Source organism: Phoca vitulina, unplaced genomic scaffold, assembly GCF_004348235.1.
Source record: "Phoca vitulina isolate PV1807 unplaced genomic scaffold, GSC_HSeal_1.0 scaffold50, whole genome shotgun sequence".
In the NCBI taxonomy this organism is placed as follows: Eukaryota; Metazoa; Chordata; class Mammalia; order Carnivora; family Phocidae; genus Phoca; species Phoca vitulina.
Window position 1 is genome coordinate 3,498,261 of NW_022589753.1, and position 24,411 is coordinate 3,522,671.

The 24,411-nt window shown below is 47.5% G+C and overlaps 1 protein-coding gene across 2 annotated transcripts in view; it reads right to left on the bottom strand.

The window, feature by feature from the left end:
- The window catches only part of PHACTR3 (phosphatase and actin regulator 3), a 207,421-nt gene that overhangs the window by 55,113 nt on the left and 127,897 nt on the right, over positions 1 to 24,411 (bottom strand). For both annotated transcript variants that reach the window (XM_032387744.1, XM_032387745.1), the window contains exons 5-7: positions 20,924 to 21,136; positions 15,689 to 15,863; positions 14,712 to 14,959 (exon numbers count right to left, since the gene is read on the bottom strand). In XM_032387744.1, the coding sequence (XP_032243635.1) occupies positions 14,712 to 14,959; positions 15,689 to 15,863; positions 20,924 to 21,136 (636 nt within the window). The remainder of the gene's footprint in view (positions 1 to 14,711; positions 14,960 to 15,688; positions 15,864 to 20,923; positions 21,137 to 24,411) is intronic.

Sequence of the window (24,411 nt, forward strand, 5' to 3'; positions counted from 1 at the left end):
ACACAGGGCCAACCACCACTCCGAAGAATGGAGACGGACAGGTGAACACTGAGTCACGGGTTCCAGAGCAGAGACTCATGGGCAGAAGCCTCCACAGGAACCAGCGCCAGGGCAGGAAAACCTGAATGGTAATTGAGGACTTGCTGGAGGCTCAGGTGGACAAGTCCGAGAGTTAGAAACTACAAAGTCACAGGGGCCCCCACTGTACTGGGGGTTTTACCACCAGGAGCCCGACCAGGTTCCCACAGTGAACGTCAGAAAAAGAATCCGCTTCTGCTTCCCTCCAGCTGGGGAAAGGGGAGGAAGCGATCTGAAATACCCCAGAACCTTCTGTTCTCCTTAACAAGGTCTCCCTCTGGGGAAACTAGTTCATCAGAGCCTAACCCGCTGGGGTATCATCAGAACTACGTGACCTGGCAGAAGGGAGACACCCGACTCCAGCCCACAACAGCCCTCCAGTCCCACCTGAGGTGGAAAATAAAACCGAAAAACACTTGCGAGGTTCACAGTCCAGAGGCACGGCTCACGGACACAGTGAGACCCAGTCGCAGGCTACAGAACACGCCCCCTCCGCGTTACCAAAGCCCTATTTACAGCAACTCCTTTTCCCCAAGGCGTCAAGTCCAGCTATCAGGAAAACATTACAAGGCATCCCAAAAGGCAAAATCAACCAGGTATGGCAGGGATGTTGGAATCATCAGCAATTTAAAACAACCCTGATTAACATGCTAAGGGCACTAATGGATAAACTAGACAGCACACAAGACCAGGTGAGTAGCGTGAGCAGAGAGATGGAAATTCTATGAAAGAAGAACATAGAGTGCTAGAGATAAAAAACTGTAACAAAAACAAAGAATGCCTTTGATGGGCTTATTAGTAGAATGGACACAGTAAAGGAAAGAATCTCTCAGCTTGAGGACATCTCAACAGAAACTTTAAAAACCAAAAAGCAGAGAAAAAAAAACCTAAAACAAGATAACAGAATATCCAAGGATTGACTGACAGTTACAAAAGTAGCAGCATTCACATAATTGGCATACCAGAAGAAGAAAGAGGAAGGAACAGAAGAAATCTTTATAATAATAATGTCAGAGAATTTCTTCAAATTAATGTCAAACACCAAACCACAGATCCAGGAATCCCAGAGAATACCAAGCAGGGTATATGCCAAAAAGAAACAAAACAAAACAAAAACTATGCTTTGGCATAACATCTTCAAACCACAGAAAGTCAAAAATAAAAACATTCTGTAAGAAGCCAGAAGTAAAAAACATCTACAGAAAAATGAAGAAAAGATTTCTACCCAGCTTCTCAGAAACCATGCAAGCAAGAAGAGAATGAAATGAAATATTTAAAGTGTTTAGATAAAAAACCCACCAACCTAGAATTTTATAAAAAGTGAGAAATTATCCTTCAAAAGTGAAGGAGATGCAAAGACTTACTAAGACAAACAAAGATCAAGGGGATTTGTTGCCAATAGACCTGTCTTGCATGAGATGTTAAAAGAAGTTTTTTAGGGAAGGAAAACAGTGAGACCAGAAACTTGGATCTGCATAAAGAAAGGGAGACCATCAAGAGGAAATAGGTAAAGGTGACAGAAAAACTCTTATTTTTCTTATTCTTAATTTATCTAACATAATAGTTTATTCAAAATAATACCAACTATGTATTCAAGTACATATACTTATGTATATATCAAACATATTATATTTTTATGCTTATGTATATACCTTATGTGTATATATGTGCTTTTATGTAAGTGAAAGGAGGGTCAGCGATGATACAAAAGACAGAGGAAGGAATCAGGATGATCTTGTTACTATAAGGTACTCATGCTACCTGTGAAGTGGTCTAGCATTATTTAAAAATGGAGTTGGATTATATGTATATTATATAAAATACATAAACTCAAGGGCAACCATGAAGAAAAAGTGTAACTGCTATGTAAAGAAAGGAGAGAAAATGAAATTATATAAAATTCTGAATTAAAACCACAAAAGGTAGAGATTGCTGTGAAGATGGCAGAGTAGGAGGACCCTAAACTCACCTCATTCATGGATACAACTAGATAATATTCACATCAGTGTAAAGAGCCCAGAAAATCCAAAGACTGGCAGAACAAACTCCTCCACTAAATGTAGAGAAGGCCCAGAGTAGGGAGAGAAACAGACTATCACAGCAGCGGGCCTGCACAGGGAAGGTGATTTCCCCATAACCTCTGGCTTTGAAAACCAGAGGGTTGAATTTCTTGAGTTCTTACAACCAGTGGGTCTTAAAACCTGGAATTTTAAAAATCACGAGGCAGGAGAAAACTGAGTCCCAGCCCTTAAAGGGACAGGACATCAAACAGTCCATGGAGATAGAGCATAGAAGCCTCCTGGGGCATACCAGAGGGAGTGTTATTTACTCATCTCAGAGCATGTTCTAGAGGGACAGAGATTGCAGGGAGACTCTTCCAGGAGCAAAGAAGCTGGCAGGAGCCACCTCCCTCCCCTGCCCCACAGCATAAGAACACTGCCAGCTGTGGGAACCAGCACAGCACCGATACTCACTTCCTAACTTGCTTACCCACGCCCTGTCCCTGCCATGCTTCAGTGGATCCACGCCCCCCAGCCAAGCCTGCCTCAGCCCCAGTGCTGCAGGTCCCTTCCTCCAGAAGACCAAAGCAAACCTTGCTAACACTGCATCTCACCCTGCTTGCTTTGTGGATCCACACCCTCCCATATGCTCTTGGCCAGAGACCATCCAAAATGGTGCCACAAGCCTGGCAGTGCCTACGCAGCCCTGGCAGGGACCAGCACCACTCCAAATAGACTCCTGCCCCAGGCAGAGGGAAAGATAACCACACACACCAGTCACACTGCAGACCCCCAACAGTGGGCTCGGGGTAGACATCTGGTCTGACTACAGGCCCTGCCCACCAAAAAAAGCATCTCAGGGGACAACATAGGGAAAGCACCCTGCAGTTTGGTGCTACTGCATCTCTGGCAAATGCCTGGTTTGACTCAACTCAAGCCCAAGGAGGCCCCAGACTGGCCCACTAATACCACAGGTACCAAACACTGCCCACAACAAGCCAAGAGAATCACTGCAAATGACTGGACTGAGGAAAAAGTGGCTCAGCCACAATAGCAGGGTGCAATGCAACACACATAGGAGACACCACTGAGGTATTAGGTTCTGGTGAACAGGGGACACTGCACTGCAGGGCACTACAGGACCTCTTCTTCATAAGGCCACTATGTTCAAGAGCAGTAGACAAAGCAGAATTTCGTAAAAGGGAGTTAGACAAAATGAGGACACAAAGGATACATCCCAAATGAAAGAACAGGACAAAACCACAACAAAGAGACCTAAGTGAAATGGATGTAAGTATTATCCCTGGATAGAGAATTTAAAGTAATGATCATAAAGACACTCCCTAAACTTGAGAAAAGAGTGGAGGATCTCAGTGAGACCCTTAACAAAGAGATAAAAAAGAACCAATCAGAGATGAACACAAAAAATGAAATTAAAAATACACTAGATGGAGGGGCACCTGGGTGGCTCAGCCGTTAAGCGTCTGCCTTCGGCTCAGGTCATGATCCCAGGGTCCTGGGATCGAGCCCCGCATTGGGCTCCCTGCTCGGCGGGAAGCCTGCTTCTCCCTCTCCCACTCCCCCTGCTTGTGTTCCCTCTCTCACTGTCTCTCTCTCTGTGTCAAATAAATAAATAAAACCTTTAAAAAAAAAAAATACACTAGATGGAATAAATAGCAGGCTAAGGGAAGGAGAAGAACAAATCAGCAGCCTGGATGACAGAGTAATGGAAAGTAATCAAACTTAGCAGGTGAGGGAAAAAATTTTTTTGCAAAATGAGAATAGACTCAGGGAACTCAGTGACACTATCAAGCATAGTAACATTCATATTATAGAGATCCCTGAAGGAGAGAGAGAAAAGTGAGCAGAAAATTTATTTGAAGAAATAATAGCTGAAAACTTACATAATCTGGGGAAGGAAACAGATATCCAGATCCAGGAGGCACAAAGATCCCCCAACAAAATCAACCCAAGGAGGACCACACCAAGACACACAGTAATGAAAATGACAAAAAGTAGAGATAGAGAATTTTAAAACAGCAAAAGAAGACAGTTACATACAAGGGGAAACCCCATAAGGCTAACAGCTGATTTTTCAGTAGAAACTTTGCAGGCCAGAATGGAATTTCATGCTATATTCAAAATGCTGAAAGGGAAAAATCTGCAGCCAAGAATATCCAGCAAGGCTATCATTCAGAATAAGAAGGAGAGATAAAGAGTTTCCCAGATGAACAAAGGTTAAAGGAACTTGTCACTGCTAAACCAGGCCTACAAGAAATGTTAAAGGGGACTCTTTGAGTGGAAAGGAAAGACCATAAGTAAAGTAGGAAGCACAAAAGCAGTAAAAACATCTGTAAAAATGAGTCAAGGGACTCACAAAATAAAAGGATGTTAAGTATGACACCATATACTTAAGACATGGCAGGAAAAAGAGTAAAGAATGGATTTAAAGTTAAGTGACCATCAACTTAATATAGTCTGCTATATGCAGAAGAGGTTATATACAAACTTAATGGTAACCACAAATCAAAAACAAGTAATAGATATGCAAACAATGAAGAGAAATGAATCCAAGTATATCACCAAAGAAAGCCAAATAATCATGAGAAAAGAGAGCAAGAAAAGAAAGGAAGAGGTAGGAACTGTAAAAACACCCATAAAACAAGTAACAAAATGGAAATACATACTATCAATAATTATACTGAATATAAGTGGACTAAATGCTCCAATCAGAAGACCTAGAGTGACAGAATGGATTAAAAAAAAAAAAAGAAAAAAACCATCTATATGCTGCCTACAAGAAACTCATTTCAGACCTAAAGACATCTGCAGATTGAAAGTGAAGGGATGGAGAGACATTTATCATGCAGGATGTGATAAGAAAGCTGGGGTAGCAATACTTTTATCAGAGAAAATAGACTTTAAAACAAAGACTGTAACAAGAGATGAAGAAAAACTCTATATAATCATAAAGGGGACAATCCAACGAGAAGATAGGACAACTGTAAATATTTATGCACCCAACATAGGAGCACCCCAATATATAAAATAGCCAACAACAAACATAAAGAAACTAACTGATAATACAATAATAATAGGGGGCTTTAACACCCCACTTACATCAATGGACAGAGCACCCAAATGGAAAATCAACAAGGAAACAATGACTTTGAATGACACACTGGACCATATGGATTTAACAAATATATTCAGAACATTCCATGCTAAAACAGCAGAAAACACATTCTTTTCAAGTTCACATGGGACATTCTCCAGAATAGGTCACATATTAGGGCCACAAAACAAGTCTCAACAAACTCAAAAAGACTGAAGTCATACCATTCATCTTTTCTGACCACAATGCTATGAAACTAGAAGTCAATCAGAAGAGAAAGTCTGGAAAGAGCTAAAATACATTTAAGTAAAATAACATGCTACTAAAGAATGACTGGGTTAACTACGAAATAAAAGAAATTAAAAAGGACACGGAAACACATCAAAATGAAAACACAACAATCCAAAATCTTTGGGATGCCGCGAAGTTCTAAGAGGGAAGTTTATAGCAATACGAGTGTACCTCAAGAAGAAAATTCTTAAACAACCTAAGTTTACACATAAATGAGCTAGAAAAAGAACAAAACCCAAAACCAGTAGAAGGAAGGAAATAATAAAGATTAGAGCAGAAATAAATGATACAGAAACTAAAAAAAAAAAATAGAATTGATCAATGAAACCAGGAGCTGGTTCTTTGAAAAGATCGACAAAATTGCTAAGCCTCTAGCCAGACTCATTAAAAAAAAGAGGACTCAAAATCACAAATGACAGAGGAGAAATAACTGGTAACACAGAAATACAAAGGACTAAAAAAAAAAAATTATGAAAAATTATACACCAACAAATTGGACAGACTAGAAGAAATGGATAAATTCCTAGAAACATATAACCTACTAAAACTGAATCAGAAAGAAATAGAAAATTTGAACAGATTACCAGCAAGGACATTGAATCAGTAATCAAAATACTCCCAAAAAACAAAAGTTCGGAACCAGATGGTCTCATAGGTGGATTCTACCATACATTTAAAGAAGAATTAATACACATTCTTCTCAAACTACTCCAGAAAATAAAAGTGGAGGAAAGCTTTCAAATTCTTCCTAGGAGACCAGCATTACCGTGATACCAAAACCAGATAAAGACACTACAAAAAGAGAACTACAGGCCAATATCGCTGATGAACATAGATGCAAAAATCTTCAACAAAATATCAGCTAACCGAATCCAACAATACATTAAAAAAATCATTCACCATTTGAAAAAGCACAAATCCATTCATGATTAAAAAAAAAAAACCAAAACCCTCAACAGGAGTGCCTGGGTGGCTCAGTCAGTTAAGTGTCCAACTCTTGATTTTGGCTCGGGGTCGTGAGATTGAGCCCCACGTTGGGCTCCAGACTCAGCACAGAGTCTGTCCCTCTCCCTCTGCTCTTCCCACCACTCATGTGCTCGCTCTCAAATAAGTAAATAAATCTCAGAGAAAAAAAAAAAAACCTAAACCCTCAACAAAGTTTAGAGGGAACATACCTCAACATAATAAAGGCCTTAAACAAAAAACCCATAGTGAACACTCTATGGAGAGAAACCGAGCGCTTTTCCCCTAAGGTCAGGAAGAAGACAGGGATGTCCACTCTCACCACTTTATTCAACATAGTACTGTAAGTCCTAACCACAGCAATCAGACAACAAAAAGAAATAAAAGGCATCCAAATTGGTAATGAAGAAGTACAACTTTCACTATTTGCAGATGACATGATACTGTATAAAGAAAACTCTATTTAAAATAGACTCCATAAAAAACTACTGGAACTGATAAATGAATTCATTAAGGTCAGAGAATATAAAATCAATGTACAGGAATCTGTTGCAATTCTATACACTAACAATAATGTAGCAGAAAGAGAAATTTAAAAAAAAAAATACCATTTACAATTACACCAAAGATAATACCTAGGAATAAACCTAACCAAGGAGGTGAAAGCCCTGTATTCCAAAAACTAAAAATCACTGATGAAAGAAATTGAAGATGACAAAAATAAATGGAAAGACATTCCATGCTCATGGATTGGAAGAACAAATATTGTTAAAATGTCCATACTACCCAAAGCAATCTACAGAGTTAACATAATCCCTATCAAAATACCAACAGCATTTTTCACAGAACCAGAACTGTCCTAAAGTTTGTATGGAACCACAAAAGACCCCGAATAGCCAAAGCAATCTTGAAAAAGAAAAATGAAGCTGGATGCATCACAATTCCAGATTTCAAGATATATTACAAAGAGGTAGTAATCAAACAGTACAGAAATAGACACACAAATCAGTGGAACAGAAAAGAAAACCCAGAAATAAACCCACAATTATATGGTCAATCTTTGACAAGGGAGGCAAGAATATACAATGGGAAAAAGAGTCCCTTCAACAAATGGTGTTGGGAAAACTGGACAGCTACATGCAAAAGAATGAAACTGGACCACTTTCTTACACCATACACAAAATAAACTCAAAATGGATTAGGGACCTAAATGTGAGATCTAAAAGCATAAAAATTCTAGAAGAGAGCACAGGCACTAATTTCTCTGACATCGGCCATACCAACATTTTTCTAGATAGGTCTCCTGAGGCAAGGGAAACAGAAGCAAAAATAAACTATTAGGACTACGTCAAAATAAAAAGCTTCTGCACAGCAAAGGGAACAACCAACAAAAAGTAAAAGACAGCATACTGAATGGGAGAAAATTTTTGCAAATGACATACCTTATAAAAGATTAGTATCTAAAATATATACTTATACAACCCAACACCAAAAAAGCAATCCAATTAAAAAAAAAGAAGACACAGACATTTTTTCCAAAAAAGACATAAAGATGGCCAACAGACACATGAAAAGATGCTCAACATCACTCATCATCAGGGAAATGCAAATCAAAACCACTAGGAGATTTCACCTCACACCTGTCAGAATGGCTAAAATCAAAAAACAAAATATAATTGTTGGTGAAGATGTGGAGAAAAAGGAACCCTTGTGCACTGTTGGTGGGAATGCAAACTGTTGCAGCCACTGTGGAAGACCCTATGGAAGGTCCTCAAAAAATTAAAAATAGAGCTACCATATGATCCAGTAATCACACTACAGAGTATTTACCCGAAGAATACAAAAATACTATATTTGAAAGGATACATGCAACCTCATGTTACTGCACCATTATTTACAATAACCAAACTATGGAAGCAGCTCAATGTCCAGCAATAGATGAGTAAAGAAGAAGTGGTGTACATATACAATATATATTATTCAGCCATAAAAAAAGAATGAAATCTTACCATCTGCAACAAAATGGATGGAGCTAGGGGGTATAATGGTAAGTGAAATAAGTCAGAAAAAGACAAATACCATATGATTTCACTCATGTGTGGAATTTAAGAAACAAAATAAATGAACAAAGGCAAGGAAAGAGACAAAGCAAGAAACAGACTTTTGACTAGAGAACAAACTGATAGTTACCAGCAGGGAGGTGGATGGGGATGTGGGTAAAACAGGTGATGGAGATTAAGGAGTGCATTTGTGGTGATGAGAACCCGGTGATGTCTGGAAGCATTGAATCACTATATTGTATACCTGAAACTAATATAACACTATATATTAACTATATTGGAATTAAAATGATATAAAAAAATAAAACCACAAATGGTAGAAGAACAAAGAACAAGGGCAATAAATAGAAAACAGTAACAAATATGGTAGATATTAATCCAACTATATCAATGGCCTAAATACACCAATTAAAAGGCAGAGATTGTCAGAGTGGATCAAAAACTAAGACTCAACTCTATGTTGTCTAGAGAAACTACTATATAAAGACACAGATTAAGAGTAAATGGATGGAGAGAAATATACCATGATAACACGAATCAAAAGAAAATAGGAGTAACTACATTAATTTTAGAAGAGCAGGTTTCAAAGCAAGGAAGGTTGTCAGGGATAAGGAGGGCATTCCATATGATAAAGGGACCGATTCTCAAAGAACGCATAACAGTTCTTAACAAGTATGCACCTAACAACAGCATGTCAAACTCTTTGACTAAAACAGAACTGCAAGGAGGGGTAGATGAGCACACTATCATAACTGAGACTCCAACACCCTTATCTGAGAAGTGGGCAGATCCAGGAATGGAGAATCAGCAAGGACTTGGTTGAACCGACGACCAACTGGGTACAACTGACACCCATAGACGACTTCATCCAGCAAGAGCAGAATACACATTATTCTCAAGGTCACATGGAACATTCACCAAGATACACCACATTCTGGGCCATAAAACAAACCCTCACAAATTTAAAAGAATACAAATCATGTAATGTCTGCTCTCAGAAAACGATGCAGTTAAACCAGTAATCAGTAACAGAACGGCAACTGGAAAATCCCAGTATATATGGAGGTCAAATAATACGCTTCTAAACAATACATGAGTCAAAAAAGAGATCTCAACAGAAATTTTAAAATATTTTGAACTAAATGAAAATGAAAACACAACTTATCAAAATTTCTGGGATGTGGTAAAAGCATAGCTTAGAGGGAAATTTATAGCACTGAATGCATGGATTAGAAAAGAAGATCTAAAATTAGTAATTTAAGTTTCTATCTTAGGAAACTAGAAAAAGAAGAATAAATTAAATCCATAGTAAGAAGGAGGAGAGAAATAAGCAGAAATCTGTGATATTCAAAATAACAAATCAATAGAGAAAAGTCAATGAAACCAAAAGCTGGTTCCTTGAAAAGATCAATAAAATTGATTAGCCTCCAGCCAAGATAACTAAGAAAAAAAGAGGCCACTGATTACTAATATCAGAAATGAAAGAAAGAACATCATTACAGATCCCATAGACATTAAAAGAATAAAGAAATACTACAAATCACTCGATTCCCACAAATTGCATGACCTGGAGGAAATGGACCAATTCCTTGAAAGATACAATCTGTCCAAAATCACAAGAATAAACAGATGATCTGAACAGGCCTGTATCTATTAAATAAATTGAATCAATAATTAATAACCTTCCAAACAGAAAGCACTAGGCTAAGATGAGTTTACTGGTGAAATCTGTTGAAATTTTAAGGAAATTATACCAATTCTGTGCAATCTCTCGCAGAGGACAGAAGCTGAGGATAGGATGCTAACTCATTCTGAGGCCAGCATTACCCTAATAAAACCAAAGACATTACAGGAAGAAAAAACACTACAGACCAGTATCTCTCATGAACACAGATGCAAAAATCCTCAATAATATATTTAAGAACAATTATTTAAGCTGTTAAATAAATTTTAGGGACGCCTGGGTGGCTCAGCTGGTTAAGCGTCTGACCCTTGATCTCAGTTCAGGTCTTGATCTCAGGGTCATGAGTTCAAGCCCATGCTGGGTGTGGAACCTACGTAAAAAAAACAAAAGTTTAAAAATGCTAAATTGTTAAATTTTAAATGTTTATGCTAAATTAAATTTAAATGAAACACAAAAATTCTAAATTAATTTAAATTAGCAAATTAGCTAGAACTGGACAGTCACATGTTAAAAAAAAAAAGAATCCTGACACAGATCATATAACCTTCACAGAATAGGTCACACACCTAACTGTAAGATTCCAAGCTATAAAACTCTTAGAGGATAACATGAGAAAACCTAAGTGAACTTGAATATGGTGATGTCCTTTCAGATACATTGCCCAAAGCACAATCCATGACAAAAATCATCAATAAGCTAGCCTCCATTAGAAACTTCTGCTCCGTGAAAGACAACGTCAGGAGAATAAGACAGGACACAGACTGGGAGAAATATCTGCAAAAGTTACATCTGAAAGGACTGTCATCCAAAATATAAACAGCTCTTAAAACTCACCCTAAGAAAACAGATAACCTGATAAGAAATGAGTCCAAAACCTTGACATCCCACCAAAGAAGATACAGAGGTAGCAAGTGAGCATATAGAGAGATGCTCCACATTATAGGTCTTCAGGGAAATGCAAATTAGAACAGTGAGGTAGCACCACACAGCTCCGAGAAGGGCCAAAATCCAGAGCACTGATGACACGAGACGCGGGCGAGGATGTGGAGCAGCAAGAGTTCATTCATGCTGCCGGGAATGCAAAACGGCGCAGCCACTTTAGAAGACAGCTTGATGGTTTCTTACAAATCTAAACATAGTATGACCATACCACTCTAGCAATCTCACTCCTTGGTATTTACCCAAAGGAGGTGAAAATCACGTCCACACGAAAAACTGCACATGGGTTTTTATATCAGCTTTATTCATAATCGCCAAAACTTGGAAGGAACGAAGAGATGTGCTTCAGTAGGGGATGGATAAACCGTGGTCCATCCAGACAATGGAATATTACTCAGCACTAAAAAGACATGAGCTATCAAGCCCTGAAGACATGGAGGAAAACTTACCTGCACATTACTAAGTGGAAGAAGCCCATCTGGAAAGGATACACACTATATGATTCCAACTATATGACATTCTTGAAAAGTAAAACTATAGACAATAAAAAGATCAGTGGTTGCGGGGGTAGGAGGGATGAACGGGGAGCACGGAGGATTTTTGGAGCAGTGAATGAATAATATCATGATAGACACAAGTCAGTGTACATTTGTCTAAACCCACAGAAGGCACAACATCAAGAGCGAACCCTTTGGGGGAGAAGGGGTCAGTGTAAGTTTGTCATCTGTAACAAAGGCATCCCTCCGGTGAGTGATGCTGGTATCAGGGAGGCTATGCAGGCGCGGGGCTGCGGATGCACGTGGAAGCCTCTGCAACTTTCTCTAATTTTCCTGTGAACCTACAACTGCTTTTAAAAAATTAAATCTTCAAAATTCACCGTTGACGAGCCTGAGAACGTTCTTGGCGTCCTGTTTTTACCCAGCACTGATTGCACACACCTGGGAAGGTAGCTGTGCACGCTGCAGGCGGGCACCAAGCATCCCACGTGGTCTGTCACACTCTTCCTGTGCTGACCAAGACATTTTATTTGCTCTGCACAGAAATCCAACTGTCAGACTCAGAGTACAACAGATACATTTTTCACTACAACTAGTCAAGTAGGATAGCCTTCCAGCTAATTCACAAGGTAACCTGCCTTGGATGAGGCCACCACCAGCTCTTAGAAATGAAATTCTAACACTGATGCATAGGATGCCACCTCATTAGAGAATTCAGGGTGACACATCTTTGGACTGTTCACATGGGACAGGACAATGCCCGCAAAACTTCTTGAACCCAAGAGAAGCAAATAGCTGATCCTTGTCACTGTCATCCTACCAGGCAAAGCAGAATACATTCATGGGCCTTTCCCACTGTGAGTAACAGTCCTTCTAAAAGTAACACTTCTAGACTTTTTCTAGAACCAAAATAGAATTTTTTTCCTCCAAGTGATTTATCTGAGAGGTTCTTAACTTGGAGAGAATCACGAACACATAGGAGAATGTGTAAAAGCAAGGAAACCACTTTCCACACTGGATTTCCATGCTTTGGGAACCCCATATCAGGCACCTGGGAGGAGCACCCAGAGGCTCAATTTGCAGAAGACTGGAATCTCCAGATATTCCTGATGGTGTGTGCAACAAGCCCAGCCCACAGCAGGATGTTCTTAGGGTTGAACGTGAGGCCTTGATCATGAACCCAGAACACTGGTGTGCACGGAGGAGGGGACGGAGGAGAGGATGCTCTGCTCAGGGTTTGCAAATGCAGTTAAGAGCAGCACATTCCCAGGCAGCTTGGCAGTGAGCCTGCGCACATTAGCAACAGTGTTTCTAGGAGTTCTACCCTCCCTGCTCCCATCAGACCACAGTGGCTCAGCGAGGAGCATGTTACGCCATCGGAAGTGGCTGGAGAAGGTGGAATGGTGACCCCAAAAGAAACGTGTACCCTATATCTGTGAATGTGATCTTATTTGGAAAAAAGATGCAATATGTTTTTCAAGATGTAATTAAGGATATCAAAATGAGGAGATTCATCCAAGATTATCCAGATGGGCCCTAAATCCAATGACTAGTGTCCCTGTAAGAAAAGGAGAGGGCATGTTTGCGGCCATAGCACCCTGGACATGCTCTAGCTCGCCTGATCTTGGTAGCTAAGTGGGATGGGGCCTGGTTAGTACTTGGATGGGAGGGAGGGAGAGGGCCCAGGGAGCAGAGGAGAAAGGAATGTGACCACAGAGACAGAGACTGGAGGAAGCAGCTGCCAAGCCCAGGAGAGCCTGGAGCCGCCAGCAGCCGAAGAGGCAGACAAGATCCACCCCTAGAGCTGGAGGGAGCATGGTCCAGGGGGTAGAGGCCAGAGGTGCTGCTAAACACCCTCCAAGGCACAGGGCAGCCCTCCCCCCAGAGAATCACCCAGCATCGCTGGTGCTGAGCTTGGGGGCACCTGCACCAGCCTGGCATCCTCGTTTGCACCCACCGTTCTCAGACATCTCCCGCATGACCCCATCCCTCAGAGGCTGATGGGTGTTCAAGGAAGAGAGTTCTGGGGCTGGGTAAGCTTGGCAAAGTCCACAGGCTGCAGGCTCCTCTGACATGCCCAGAGCCCCTCGGCCAATGGCTGGCTCCAAGTTTCTGGTTCAGTGATCAAAGTCAGCCTCTTCCCAATGCACAGAACGCTGGTGCTCCTCACACGCCAAGGCACCCACCCCTAGAACTGCCTCACTGGCCAGGGTGGAAAAGGCTCAGAAGCATGCAAGGGGACAGGAAGGCTGACAGCCACGGTGGCTGTCTAACCCTGAGCTCGGTCCACCTGGTCACGGTGGCTGATGCTCACATCCCTTCAGGACCAAGGTCAACGTCAGCCCCTTCCCCATTTGCCACCCGACACCCAAGAAGCAGCTTGCTGGGCTGGGTCCCTGGGGCCTCCACCCAGAGCTCTCTGCCCACGGTGGTGACAGTCAGCAGGAGACCGAGCCCCCGGCCAGGAGCCCGCAGTCAGCACAGCCGGCCTGGCCTGCACCCTCCCGGGCTCGCTTGGCCTGGCCTGCCCCTCCTCCCCCTTCACCACGGGCCTCTGCGATGCTCTAACTCCCTGAGCCTGAGTCCTCAAGGTAGACGGAGCAGTTACTCTGACCTCCGGAGCAGGCCGTGAGGACAGGCCTGGAGCTGGGCTTCTGATGGCCTTGGGAACGTGCGTTCCCGCACAAGCAGGCGCTGCACCAGGGATGGCCGCCGACTCCTTCTCCCCTCCTCCTTCACCTCATCTCGCTTTCCTGGCAGCAATTTTTGCTCTATTTTCCAAACACTGGGCCTCCGAGTGCCGCCTGTACGACTTCCTGCCGTGGCTTCCTAAGCAGCGACGCTCTCAAAGTTACTCACGGAGCCTCTTTTATGTGTTTTCAAAAACACACGAAAATCAACATGCAGTTACCAAAATAAAACGGGTTCACTCAGCATCTCCTAGTCCCAGCCCAGGGCCCGTCGGCAGGCAGCCCTGCTCATCCTCAGAGGTGCAGGCCCTCGCCCTGTCCCTCCTCCGCACTACCCGGGGGGAGCACCGCCTCCACGGGGCCCCGCACCCCGCAGGCTCCGGGCTCTCCTCACCAGAGATGATGGAGTCGTTCAGTGCCTCTTCATCCTGATACACCAGCAGGTCGTCCTTGAGTTCCGAATTCACGACCAAGTTCTCCTTGTTCTCCTCAGACCCTTTGGCGGTGGTGCGCTTGCTCTCCGCGACCCCATCGAAGCTCCAGGCCTCCTCCCTCTCCTTGCCCCGCTCCACGCTGGACGTTCTCGACAGGCGGACGTCCACCCGCTTCTTGGGGGACGCTTTACTGTCCCTTCCTTGAAAACTAAATCAGAAGACAGTTTGGGTTACGCGCGGTCCGCTTCCCCGCAGGACCCAGCAAAACCGGCCTGGGGGCTTGCGAGGATGCTGCAAAGATGGTCCCCAAATGCATGCGGCGCCTAGCTTCAGTCCTGAACGCGCAGGACGAGCAGCCCCAGACAGCGCACGCTTGGTCCTGAAGAGCGCAGGCCTGTGCGTGGGAAGCCGGCCGCGCTCCGCACCGTAGGGGTGCGGCTCCGGGACTCCCCAGAACCGGGAAGGGCACTGCGCTCGTGCGGTGCTTCTGCCAAGCCCTACGTGCGCCCCGTTAGCTGGCTGCTTTGCCCTCCACCGATCACTTCTCTTTCTCTATGGACACGTGAGGTCAAAGATAAAAGAGTAAGCTTCAGGAACAGGCTTTGTCCTCCTGCTAACGAAAACTCAAAGTCTTCAGGGTCTGGGACAGCGTGACAGCTACTTCTCTTCCACGGGCGCTCGATCCCCCGGGAGAAACGCAGGGACTCAGTGGCCAGGCTCCCACCCGTGAACGTCCTCTCCCAGAATGTGGCAGCCAAGACCAGAGCCCGGTGCGAAGTAAAAAAGTGGGGCTCTTGTCCAAAAATTAACAATTTCAGGACAGTGACAGCAGTGCACAGAGCCCAGCCCGGGGGCCCCGTGACTACATAGGGTACACCACAAGGCCGATGGGGATTCGGGCACACAGGTCTCCTTACTGGCAGGGAGAGGGCCTCACCTGTCCTGGCGATGCTTGGTGGCCAGTGCCCTGTGCAGCTCCTCAATGACACGGCTGGGGGGCAGTGGCCGGTGGACAGTGGTGAGATGTGGAGACCCCGTGGGCGTGGAAAGCTGTCCTCGGAGGGGAGGGTCAGCACTCTTCCCGCCAGGGCCCTGGAAGAGCGCAGGCTGGCCTGGAGCGTGAGAGGGACCAACGAGAACATAAGTCTCTGGGGGCAGGGAGGAAGGACTCTGCAGAAAGACAGGAGCCCGAGAGCAGAGGACACAGCCCCCTGGCCGGGGGACCCTCACTCCCTGTTCCAGACGTGCCAGGTCCCCCGCCCCCGGAGCCAGAGACAGGGCTCACCTCTGTCCAGCTCCATCCACGGGCCCTCTGGCCTCCAGCCCTGGGAGCTGAGCTCCATAGGTCCCCTGCGAGGTCTCAGGCACAGAACGCCCTCCTTCCTGATGCTCTGCTGCAGGTTTGACTTCCCAAAGCCACGCTTCCTATCGTGGAAACGAGCACAATCCCCCCAGCTCTGCAAGGTCTGCAGGGGTCACTCAGCCTGGACCACCATGGTCCCTGCTTGTCCACATCTCCTCCAACCCTCTCCCTGTACCTCACCCAGTGGGAGCTTTCAGGAAGGCGAGCCTCTCCCCTCCTCCTCAGCACGGCATCTGGGCTCCTGGCCCGGGCCCTGTAGGCTGCCCTGCTCGGCACTCTGGCTTCATCTCTTCCACTTTCCCCACCAAGCTCTCTTGGCTCTAGGACAGGAGGATCTTTCCAATCCTTGAGGGAACCACACACTCTACTCTGAGCCTTTGCACAGGCTGTTCCCTTTGCCTGGAATGCTTTTCCCCTCCCCTGTCTGTACCAATCTCACTTCCTCAGGGAGACCTTCTGTGAATCCCCACCCTTGTGCAGAGCCCACCATACCTGCCCATAAGGCTCAGGGCAGCCCTGACACCCCTTTCCTCCCACTTGGAATGAATTACTTCATCGGGTCCGCTCTTGTCTCCCGACTGTGCAGCTCTGGGCAGGGCCTGTGTCTGCTGTATCCCCAGGCCTGGCACTTGGTGTGTGTGCAACAGACATCCATTTACATGAAATGAGTCTGAAGACTCAGAAGAGATTTGCTCAAGTCCATCCTAAGGAGGTGAGGCTTCCCTCCCTAACAGATACTTCCTGAATGTTCACTCCAAGTCCTGCACGGCGTCCGGTGCTCAGGGAGGCAGAAAGCATGAGTTTGCTCATTACACAGATCTGGCCGCCAGTCTCCATCTGCTACTTACCAGCAGGAAGACCCCCCTAGGCAAGTCCCCTGAACACCTGAAGCCTCAGCCTTCTTATCTGTAAAATGGGCCAAGAGCTCCCTAACAGGGCCAGCAGGAGCCCAGCTGCTGGGGTGGGGCCTGGCACCTACCACACTTTCATACACAGACTCGCTCCCAAACACGTCTCCGCAGAGGCAGCCTCCAGGCTCCCCCAATTTGTTTGACTGGGTACAAATAAATCAACTCCCTTTTTAGCCTCAACAGGGAGAGGGACACACACGCAGATCTAAACCACTCCCTAAAAGACAAAGCCTTTCTGATGTAATCCCAGAATGTGGACAGTGTCAATAAAAAACAAACAACAACAACAAAAAACCACATACACACAACTAGAAGGAAAACTAAGTCTCATTGAAACAGGTGATTTCTCTTTCTTCACAAGCACCTGCTTCCGTGGGCATAGCCAGGTAACACCAAACAGCCCAGGCCTTGCCCTCGATGGGCCTCAAGGCCGGCTGGATGGAGTCAGGAGAGGAAAAGCAGACAGAAAGCCAACACAAGAATTTTAGGGAGAGCTGAGCCAGGCAGGTGGGCTGAGCACACCTGGGATGGGGAGCAGGTGGGCTGGGCTACGGAGCTCAGGCGAGGCTTCTCAGCAGAAGGGCCATCTGATCTGACACCCAGGGGATGAGACGGTACCAGCCATAGGCAGGGCAGAGTAGGTGAGGGCTCCATCCGAGCATGGCCCCCAGAACCATCCCAGTTCTCTACACTCGGCCAGCTCCGCCCCTCCTAGGGCAGCCCCTGCTCATCATGGGGACCACCTCCCGGGATGTGATGCTCTGCCATTGCCTGGAATCCTCCCTCTACACTTGCTAGGAAGGCATCACCAGCCCAGGGAAACGGAGGTGACCTGGCTTGCCTGGGCTCACTCAGCCTGGACTCTCAGTGCTTCCCACATGCCGCTCCACTGAGCACTTTCCCTGGCCCGCCTCGTCCAGCCTGGCCCGCCTCGTCCAGCCTGCCTAGGGCACCTCTTACAGCTCCCGTGTCTCAGATGAGGAACCAGGCTCCAAAGCCAACTCCAAGTTATGCCTCCAGGGTGTGGCAGGGGCTGGGATTGGAACACCTCTACGTGTAGTTGGCAGAGGCTGCAGGACCCCCTTACAGAGGGGCGACTGTCCCCCAGCTGGGCAGGGGCAGCTTTGCCCTGAGGGGGTTAACTCACACGGGTCCTGGGTCCAGGCAGGTGAGACACAGGTGAGTCAATGAACCTCATGCAGTTCATACAAACAGGGGGCGAGGGTTCCGGCAAACACAAAAGCACTAGCTCACCTTAATGGGCTAGTGGGACTCAGGGGGCTGCCAGATAGGAAGACTTTTCAAAAAGAGCCAAAAATTTGGATTACAGGTAAAAGTTACATGTTTGACACATGTTAATATTTAACACACATATTTGAATGTTTAAAATGTTGGCAACCCATTAAAACAAATTAAACACCATTCAGACCCAGCAAGGCAAGTCTGTGAGTGGGCCTGGGGGTGGGGGGACGGGTCCCTGACCTCTGGTGGAGGCTGGGGGCACCATCGCAGACAAGAAAGAGCCCCGTGGGGACTCCGCTCGCGCATGCTGTCCCCCTGGGTCCCAGTTAAGCCCAGGTAAGGGGCCTTTGTCCTCTGCTGCCACCTAGCGCTCACATGCTAAAGCAAACATTTCCCCCAAGAGAGAAGGAAAAAGAGGGAGAATGGAGAAAATGAAGACAAAGGTACCAAAATGGGGTCTCAGCCGTTAAAAAGAGATCCAGACCAAAACCACCCTCCCGTGCTCTCCCTGTTCCTAATCCAGTCTCCAGATTAGTGCCCCTGATGTTCTGGAGCTCCTTGGAAGGAGAGGGCGGAAGTCAGAGGCACCGAATATGAGGCCCTCGGGACCCAGAATTTCGGCTGTGAGAACAGGCAGAGGAGTCACAGTAGGGGAACACGTGCAGCCTGAGGCCTGATCCGTCCCAAGCACAGCAGAGGCAGGACTGGGCTGCTGAGTTACCCAGGGACCAGAACAAATTATGTGTGAGCCAGAAGAAAACGTGGTGGAGGCTGCCTGATCAGATGGATTTCCAATTGTTTCAGGTCCCCATGGATGGAGAAGAAAATTATCATAAGACAGTAACAAGATGCAGGACAGCATGATTCTGCTCAAAACTTTTATCTGTGGGGCCCTGTCCCTGGCACACTGCAGGCTTGGACTCCTTCCCAGAGATGTAGAAACAGGCAGGCCAGGCTCAGAACACGCATCTGCTCCTTCAGTCGCAGCCACACACACTCGCTGAGCACCTGCTATACGCCAGGTGGGGTCTTAGGCTGGTGTCTGGGATCTGGTGGGGTCTGGCGGGGTCCTCGCCTGCTGTCACCAAGTCCCACCAACTGGGTAGCTCAGAACAACAGGACTTCATTCTCTCACGGCTGTTGAGGCCAGAAGTCTGAAACCCAGGTGTCAGCAGGGCTGGAGCCTTCTGAGGGCTGAGAGAGAAAGATGCCAGGCCTCCCTCCAGCTCCTGGTGGCCGCTGGTGACCCCTGGCACACCCTGGCTTGCAGACAGGTCACTCCAATCTGTCTCCACGTCCGCATCATCTTCTGTGTCCTTTTGGGTCTCTTGTAAGGACATTCTCATTGGATTTAGGGCCCACACAAAGGCAGGATGATTTCATCTTGTTCCTGATGTAATTATGTCTGCAAAGACCCTTTGCCAAAGAAGGCCACATTCTGAGGTGCCGGGTAGATGTGAATTTTGAGGGGACATGTTCAACCCACTGGGCAAGGTGAAGTGATGTGGCAAATACCAGAAGGCAAGACGCATGTTGCTATGGGGTTGCGGTTGGGGTTGGGGACAGCTCCCCTCAAGGAGGAACAGCGAGGCCCAGGCACTGACCAGGTGAAGCACGGGGAAGAATATTGTAGCAGGAAGAGCAGTGGGAGGGTAATAAGCCTCAAGCCCAGAACTAGGGTCGAGTCTCATTAGCTGTGGGACCTGGGACACGTTGCTTGGAGACCCCCGAGCCTCTGTCTCTTTAACTGTGAATTGGGCACACATCCCCACCCCCGCCACCCCACCCCCGAGAGAGGCTGGCCCGCGCATTAGGAACACGTGGTGTGTACTCGGGCCTCCTTGTGGCCCAGCAAGCGGGACGGAGCAGCATGGCGGGTGGAGGTCAAAGCTGCTCAGGTCTGCCGTCCACATCCTCTCCATGCCCGCTGCCCTCAGAGGCAACAGGTGAGGATTTACATTTCAGAACAGTCACCGTAAGAACGTAATGGCCTGCCTTCCCCCTGAGACTAGCCGTGTCTCCTGTTTCTACCCGTGATGGGACAAGAAATGCCCAAACTCCAAAAGTGAATGTTTCGACTTCCTGGGATTATTCAGCCAATGTGGCCAAAGCTACGGAAGTGGATGCTTTTGGGGGCCTCCCCCCAGCTGTGCTCCCCTCTCTGATCACCACTCTATAGGCCAGAGTTTATCTCTGGCTCTGCCTTGCAGGATGGAGCTCACTGGGGAGACACGATGAAACAGAGATGAGCAGAGACTGTGAGAGCGAGAGATGGAAGGAGAGGTGGGGACAGAGTAGGGAAGGAAGGGGAGAGGGAGAAAGAATAGGAAACAGAAGGACACCCAAACATCCAGACACATAGACAGACAAAATCCTCATCCTGGGGGCTGGCTGCATCTTCCCCATTCAGGTTCTAGAAGACACTTTTGATTCCTGCCAACAGAGTGCCCCATTTGCTCAAGGGAGCCCGAGGGGTCTGCTCCTAACAACCAGAGCTCCCTGCTAAGAACTGCTCTCCTGTCTCACGTTTTGCTCCCCTGGACCTGCCCAGAACCCTGATCACAAAAGCCAAGGGTGAGAACCAGCCCGTGGTGGGCACCCCACCAGGCTGAAGGTATGCATGAATGAACGGAAGGATGTGTACATGCGGACCCACCTGTGACGTTTTTCGTGGATTTGGAGCCTGCCTTGGGCGGTGGGGTGGGCAACAGCGGGGGGCTGGGGAGCTGGCCCACGGATCTCTCCAGGGGTCTGGGAGGACTGTCCAGGGAGTCAGACCCAGCTAAGGCTTGAGAGGGTTTGTCAGTGGTCGGCGGGAGGTTGCCGGCGGCATCTGCTTCTTCACCTCTGGATGTGGACGGCATCTTGGCTGGTTCAAAGGCAAAACAGAGCATTCACAAGCCATTCTTCCTCTGGCTGGGGTGGATGGGAGCGAGGACAGTAAGGCAGCTTGGGCTGGGTGGGATTGTGAACAGGAACAGGGTACAGAGGGGATGTTTCAAATACAGACCTGACTTCTTGTGAGTTCAGAGGTCAGTGGAACTGTCATAAGTAGACAGGGGGAGGAGGGGGAGGAGGGGGAAGAGGGAGCAGAGGGGGAAGTGGGGGAGGAGGGGAAGGGACAGGAGGGGGAGGAGGGGAGAGGAAAGAAGGAACTTCAAGAGCACAGATAATTCTGTCCCTTTTCCCACTCAACAGGTGGTGCCAAAGTTCCTGCTCCCGCCTGACCTGGGGATGGTGGCCATCACAGGTTTTGGAATGAGACCTGCCCAGGCTCCCATCAGCCCCTGCGCCGTGATCCTGGTAAATTACTAAAATCCCGGTGCCTCCATTTACCCACATGTAACATCTGACAAACACCAACAGTCCCTCATGGGATTGTTGCAAGGTTTAAACGGGAAGTAACAAAAAGATGAGTAAGTCAGCAGCTATTGACTTACAAGTCTGGTTTTCCACAGCCCTGGCCCCTGACAAGGAGGTCCCAGCAGATGGTACGGGGAGGCAGGGAGGTCCAGCTTTGAGGACGGGTCAGCCTGCCCAGAGCCCCGTGCCCGTCCCCTCTCCTTCCTGCTGCTCCCTGAGCAACATTCCCGAGCCTGTCTGCCCCTCGGCCTTCTCCCAGTCCATGAACACTCCCCTTTCACTTCTCCCTTCAGCCGGCTCAAGTTCTACTGGTCAGCACTGCACCACCTATCCCACCGACACCCCCAAGTCCTCTGCCTCACTTCCTTTCCATTTAGCTCCGTGGTGAGGCCTCTGCCCCCCAGTTCCGGGCCCGTGAGCGCTGCAGGAGAAAGATGATGGAGGAACCCCGGTGTCCGCCCCCTCAGGACTGCCACGGTCGGGCTCAGCTCTGCCTCAGACTCCTGCCTCCAGCTCCTCACCTCCGTCCTCCCAGGGGGCCTCACCTCCAGGGGAAACTGAGGCCTTCAGACAGGGGTGGGGGCACTCTTCTTGGATGCCTGACTCAAACACAACGGTCCCTGAAACCCCAGATCCTGATATAGGATCCCCATGCCCACCGGGATCCCAGCACTCCCTGCCTTCCCAGAGCGTGCCCCAGGTGCCCCGCACGGTGCCTGCTATACATCTCAGCTTATTTTTTAAGACCAGCTGCGGAGGAAGATACAAACACTCATCAGGAACAGCTTGGTAGAGCGGGTCCTAAGGTCACAGTGTGGGTGGGATTCATCCATCAGGAAGGGTTCTGGAGGGCCTGATGGGCGGGGCGCTGTCCGCGGTGCTGAAAGCCCAGTGCTGGCCCCATCCCTGCCCTTCGAGAGCTTCCAAAGAAACCTCAGAAGTGGACACTGCACATTGCACGGATCCCATGTTATTACCATTTCTGTCCTTTTACTATCCATGGCTGACTTCACGGCTGGGACACTCTCGCAGCACAACATGGACAGGCCAGTTCCTCCCGCTGGGCCCTGGAGGTCGGGACAAAGTGAGCAGTGTATGACCTAGACTCCACAGGTTCCCTTGGCTGTGCTGCAGAGGAAAAGGCCAACAGGGAGACTGAGCAGCCCAGGTCAGGATCCCCACACCTGCATCGGCCAGGGCAGGTCCCCTTGATCTGTCTCAGCTGTCCTCAGTCTCTCTCAACACGTTCCTCTTCAGCTTCCAGACACCTGTTCCCTGGTTCCCTCCCGTGACATTGGCCACACTTGCCCAGCCTCTCACCAGCTCCACGTGGGCTGCCCAGGACCCAGCCCTCAGTCCACGGCTCCAACTCTCCCATCCAGTCCTCTGGCTTCAGAATCAATCCCATCTTTCTGTCAACCCTTGACCTTCCCTCCAAGCTCCAGACTCGTACATTATCAGCCACGGTGACATCTCCATCTGGAGGTCAGAAAGGCAAAATGAAACATTCCCAAACCCATCTCTTGATTTCCCAGGGGAAAGCCCTCCCCAGTCTTCTCCTCCCTCACTCTCACCCATCCATCATCCATCCACCCATCTTGCAAATGTCCTGGCACAATTACGGGGTCCAGGCCGCCTTCCAGGAGCCACAGACAAGTCACTAAACCAGACAGATCCTTCACCAGGCTTCCTACGCAGCCCACCAGCTGTGCAGCCACACTGGATACCCAGTACCTTGCCCCTTGTATATAATTCATGGATAAATCCTGTGTGATGTACTTCCAAATATTTCCCAGCCATGTCCACTTTTCCTCCATGTGCAAGCTTCCATGGCCTCCAGGCTCCTCCCCTGTCACACCCCCTGCCCCAAATCCATCCTCAAAACCAGGGGTTAGGAAACTTTTTCTATAAAGGGTTTTGTAGGGCAGAGTGTCTCTGTTGGTGCAGCAAAGTCCAGAAGGCTGGCCAATTCAAACAGCAAAACTCCCCTGTCTGTGTCCAAAGTGGATACGTGCCACCAACAGAACTTTCTGAGATGCTGGACAGATTTCCTCCCTGTCCATTTCAGTAGGCCACCAGCCATGTGTGGCCAATGAGCAACTGACAAGTGGCCAGTGTGACTGGAAAGCTGAATTTTTATTTCATTTAGTTTTAATTAATTTAAGTAGCCATGCTGCTAGTGAGTACCAAGCTGAACAGGGCAGCTGCAGACTTCTGGGAGGGAGTCAATGGTCACAGCCCATACCCCCTCAATCAGAGAGAGACTGCAGGGTAAGCTTCTAACAGTTCCAGGGAAATCCTCTCTTCCACCAGCCCAAGGTGGAATGCAGGTCCCCTACCTCTGCTCTGCGCCCCAGGGCCTAACACACCAGCAGATCTCACTAAAATCCCCTCCAACATCTTCCCACAAAACTCATCCAAGCTCATTACACATGGACCCCTATATGTCCCTGACCTGTCTGGGGCTCCCCAGGCTGGGAAAGAGGTACTCCAACATCTTTTTCAGCCTACATCTCCCTCTACAGCTCATGTGAGTGTGTAGCTACCGTTATAGTTTGGAATCTTGTTGAAATTAGAACATTAACATCCGGGGCGCCTGGGTGGCTCAGTCATTAAACGTCTGCCTTCGGCTCAGGTCATGATCCCAGGGTCCTGGGATTGAGCCCCACATCGGGCTCCCTGCTCGGCGGGAAGCCTGCTTCTCCCTCTCCCACTCCCCCTGCTTGTGTTCCCTCTCTCGCTGTCTCTCTGTCAAATAAATAAAATCTTAAAAAAAAAAAA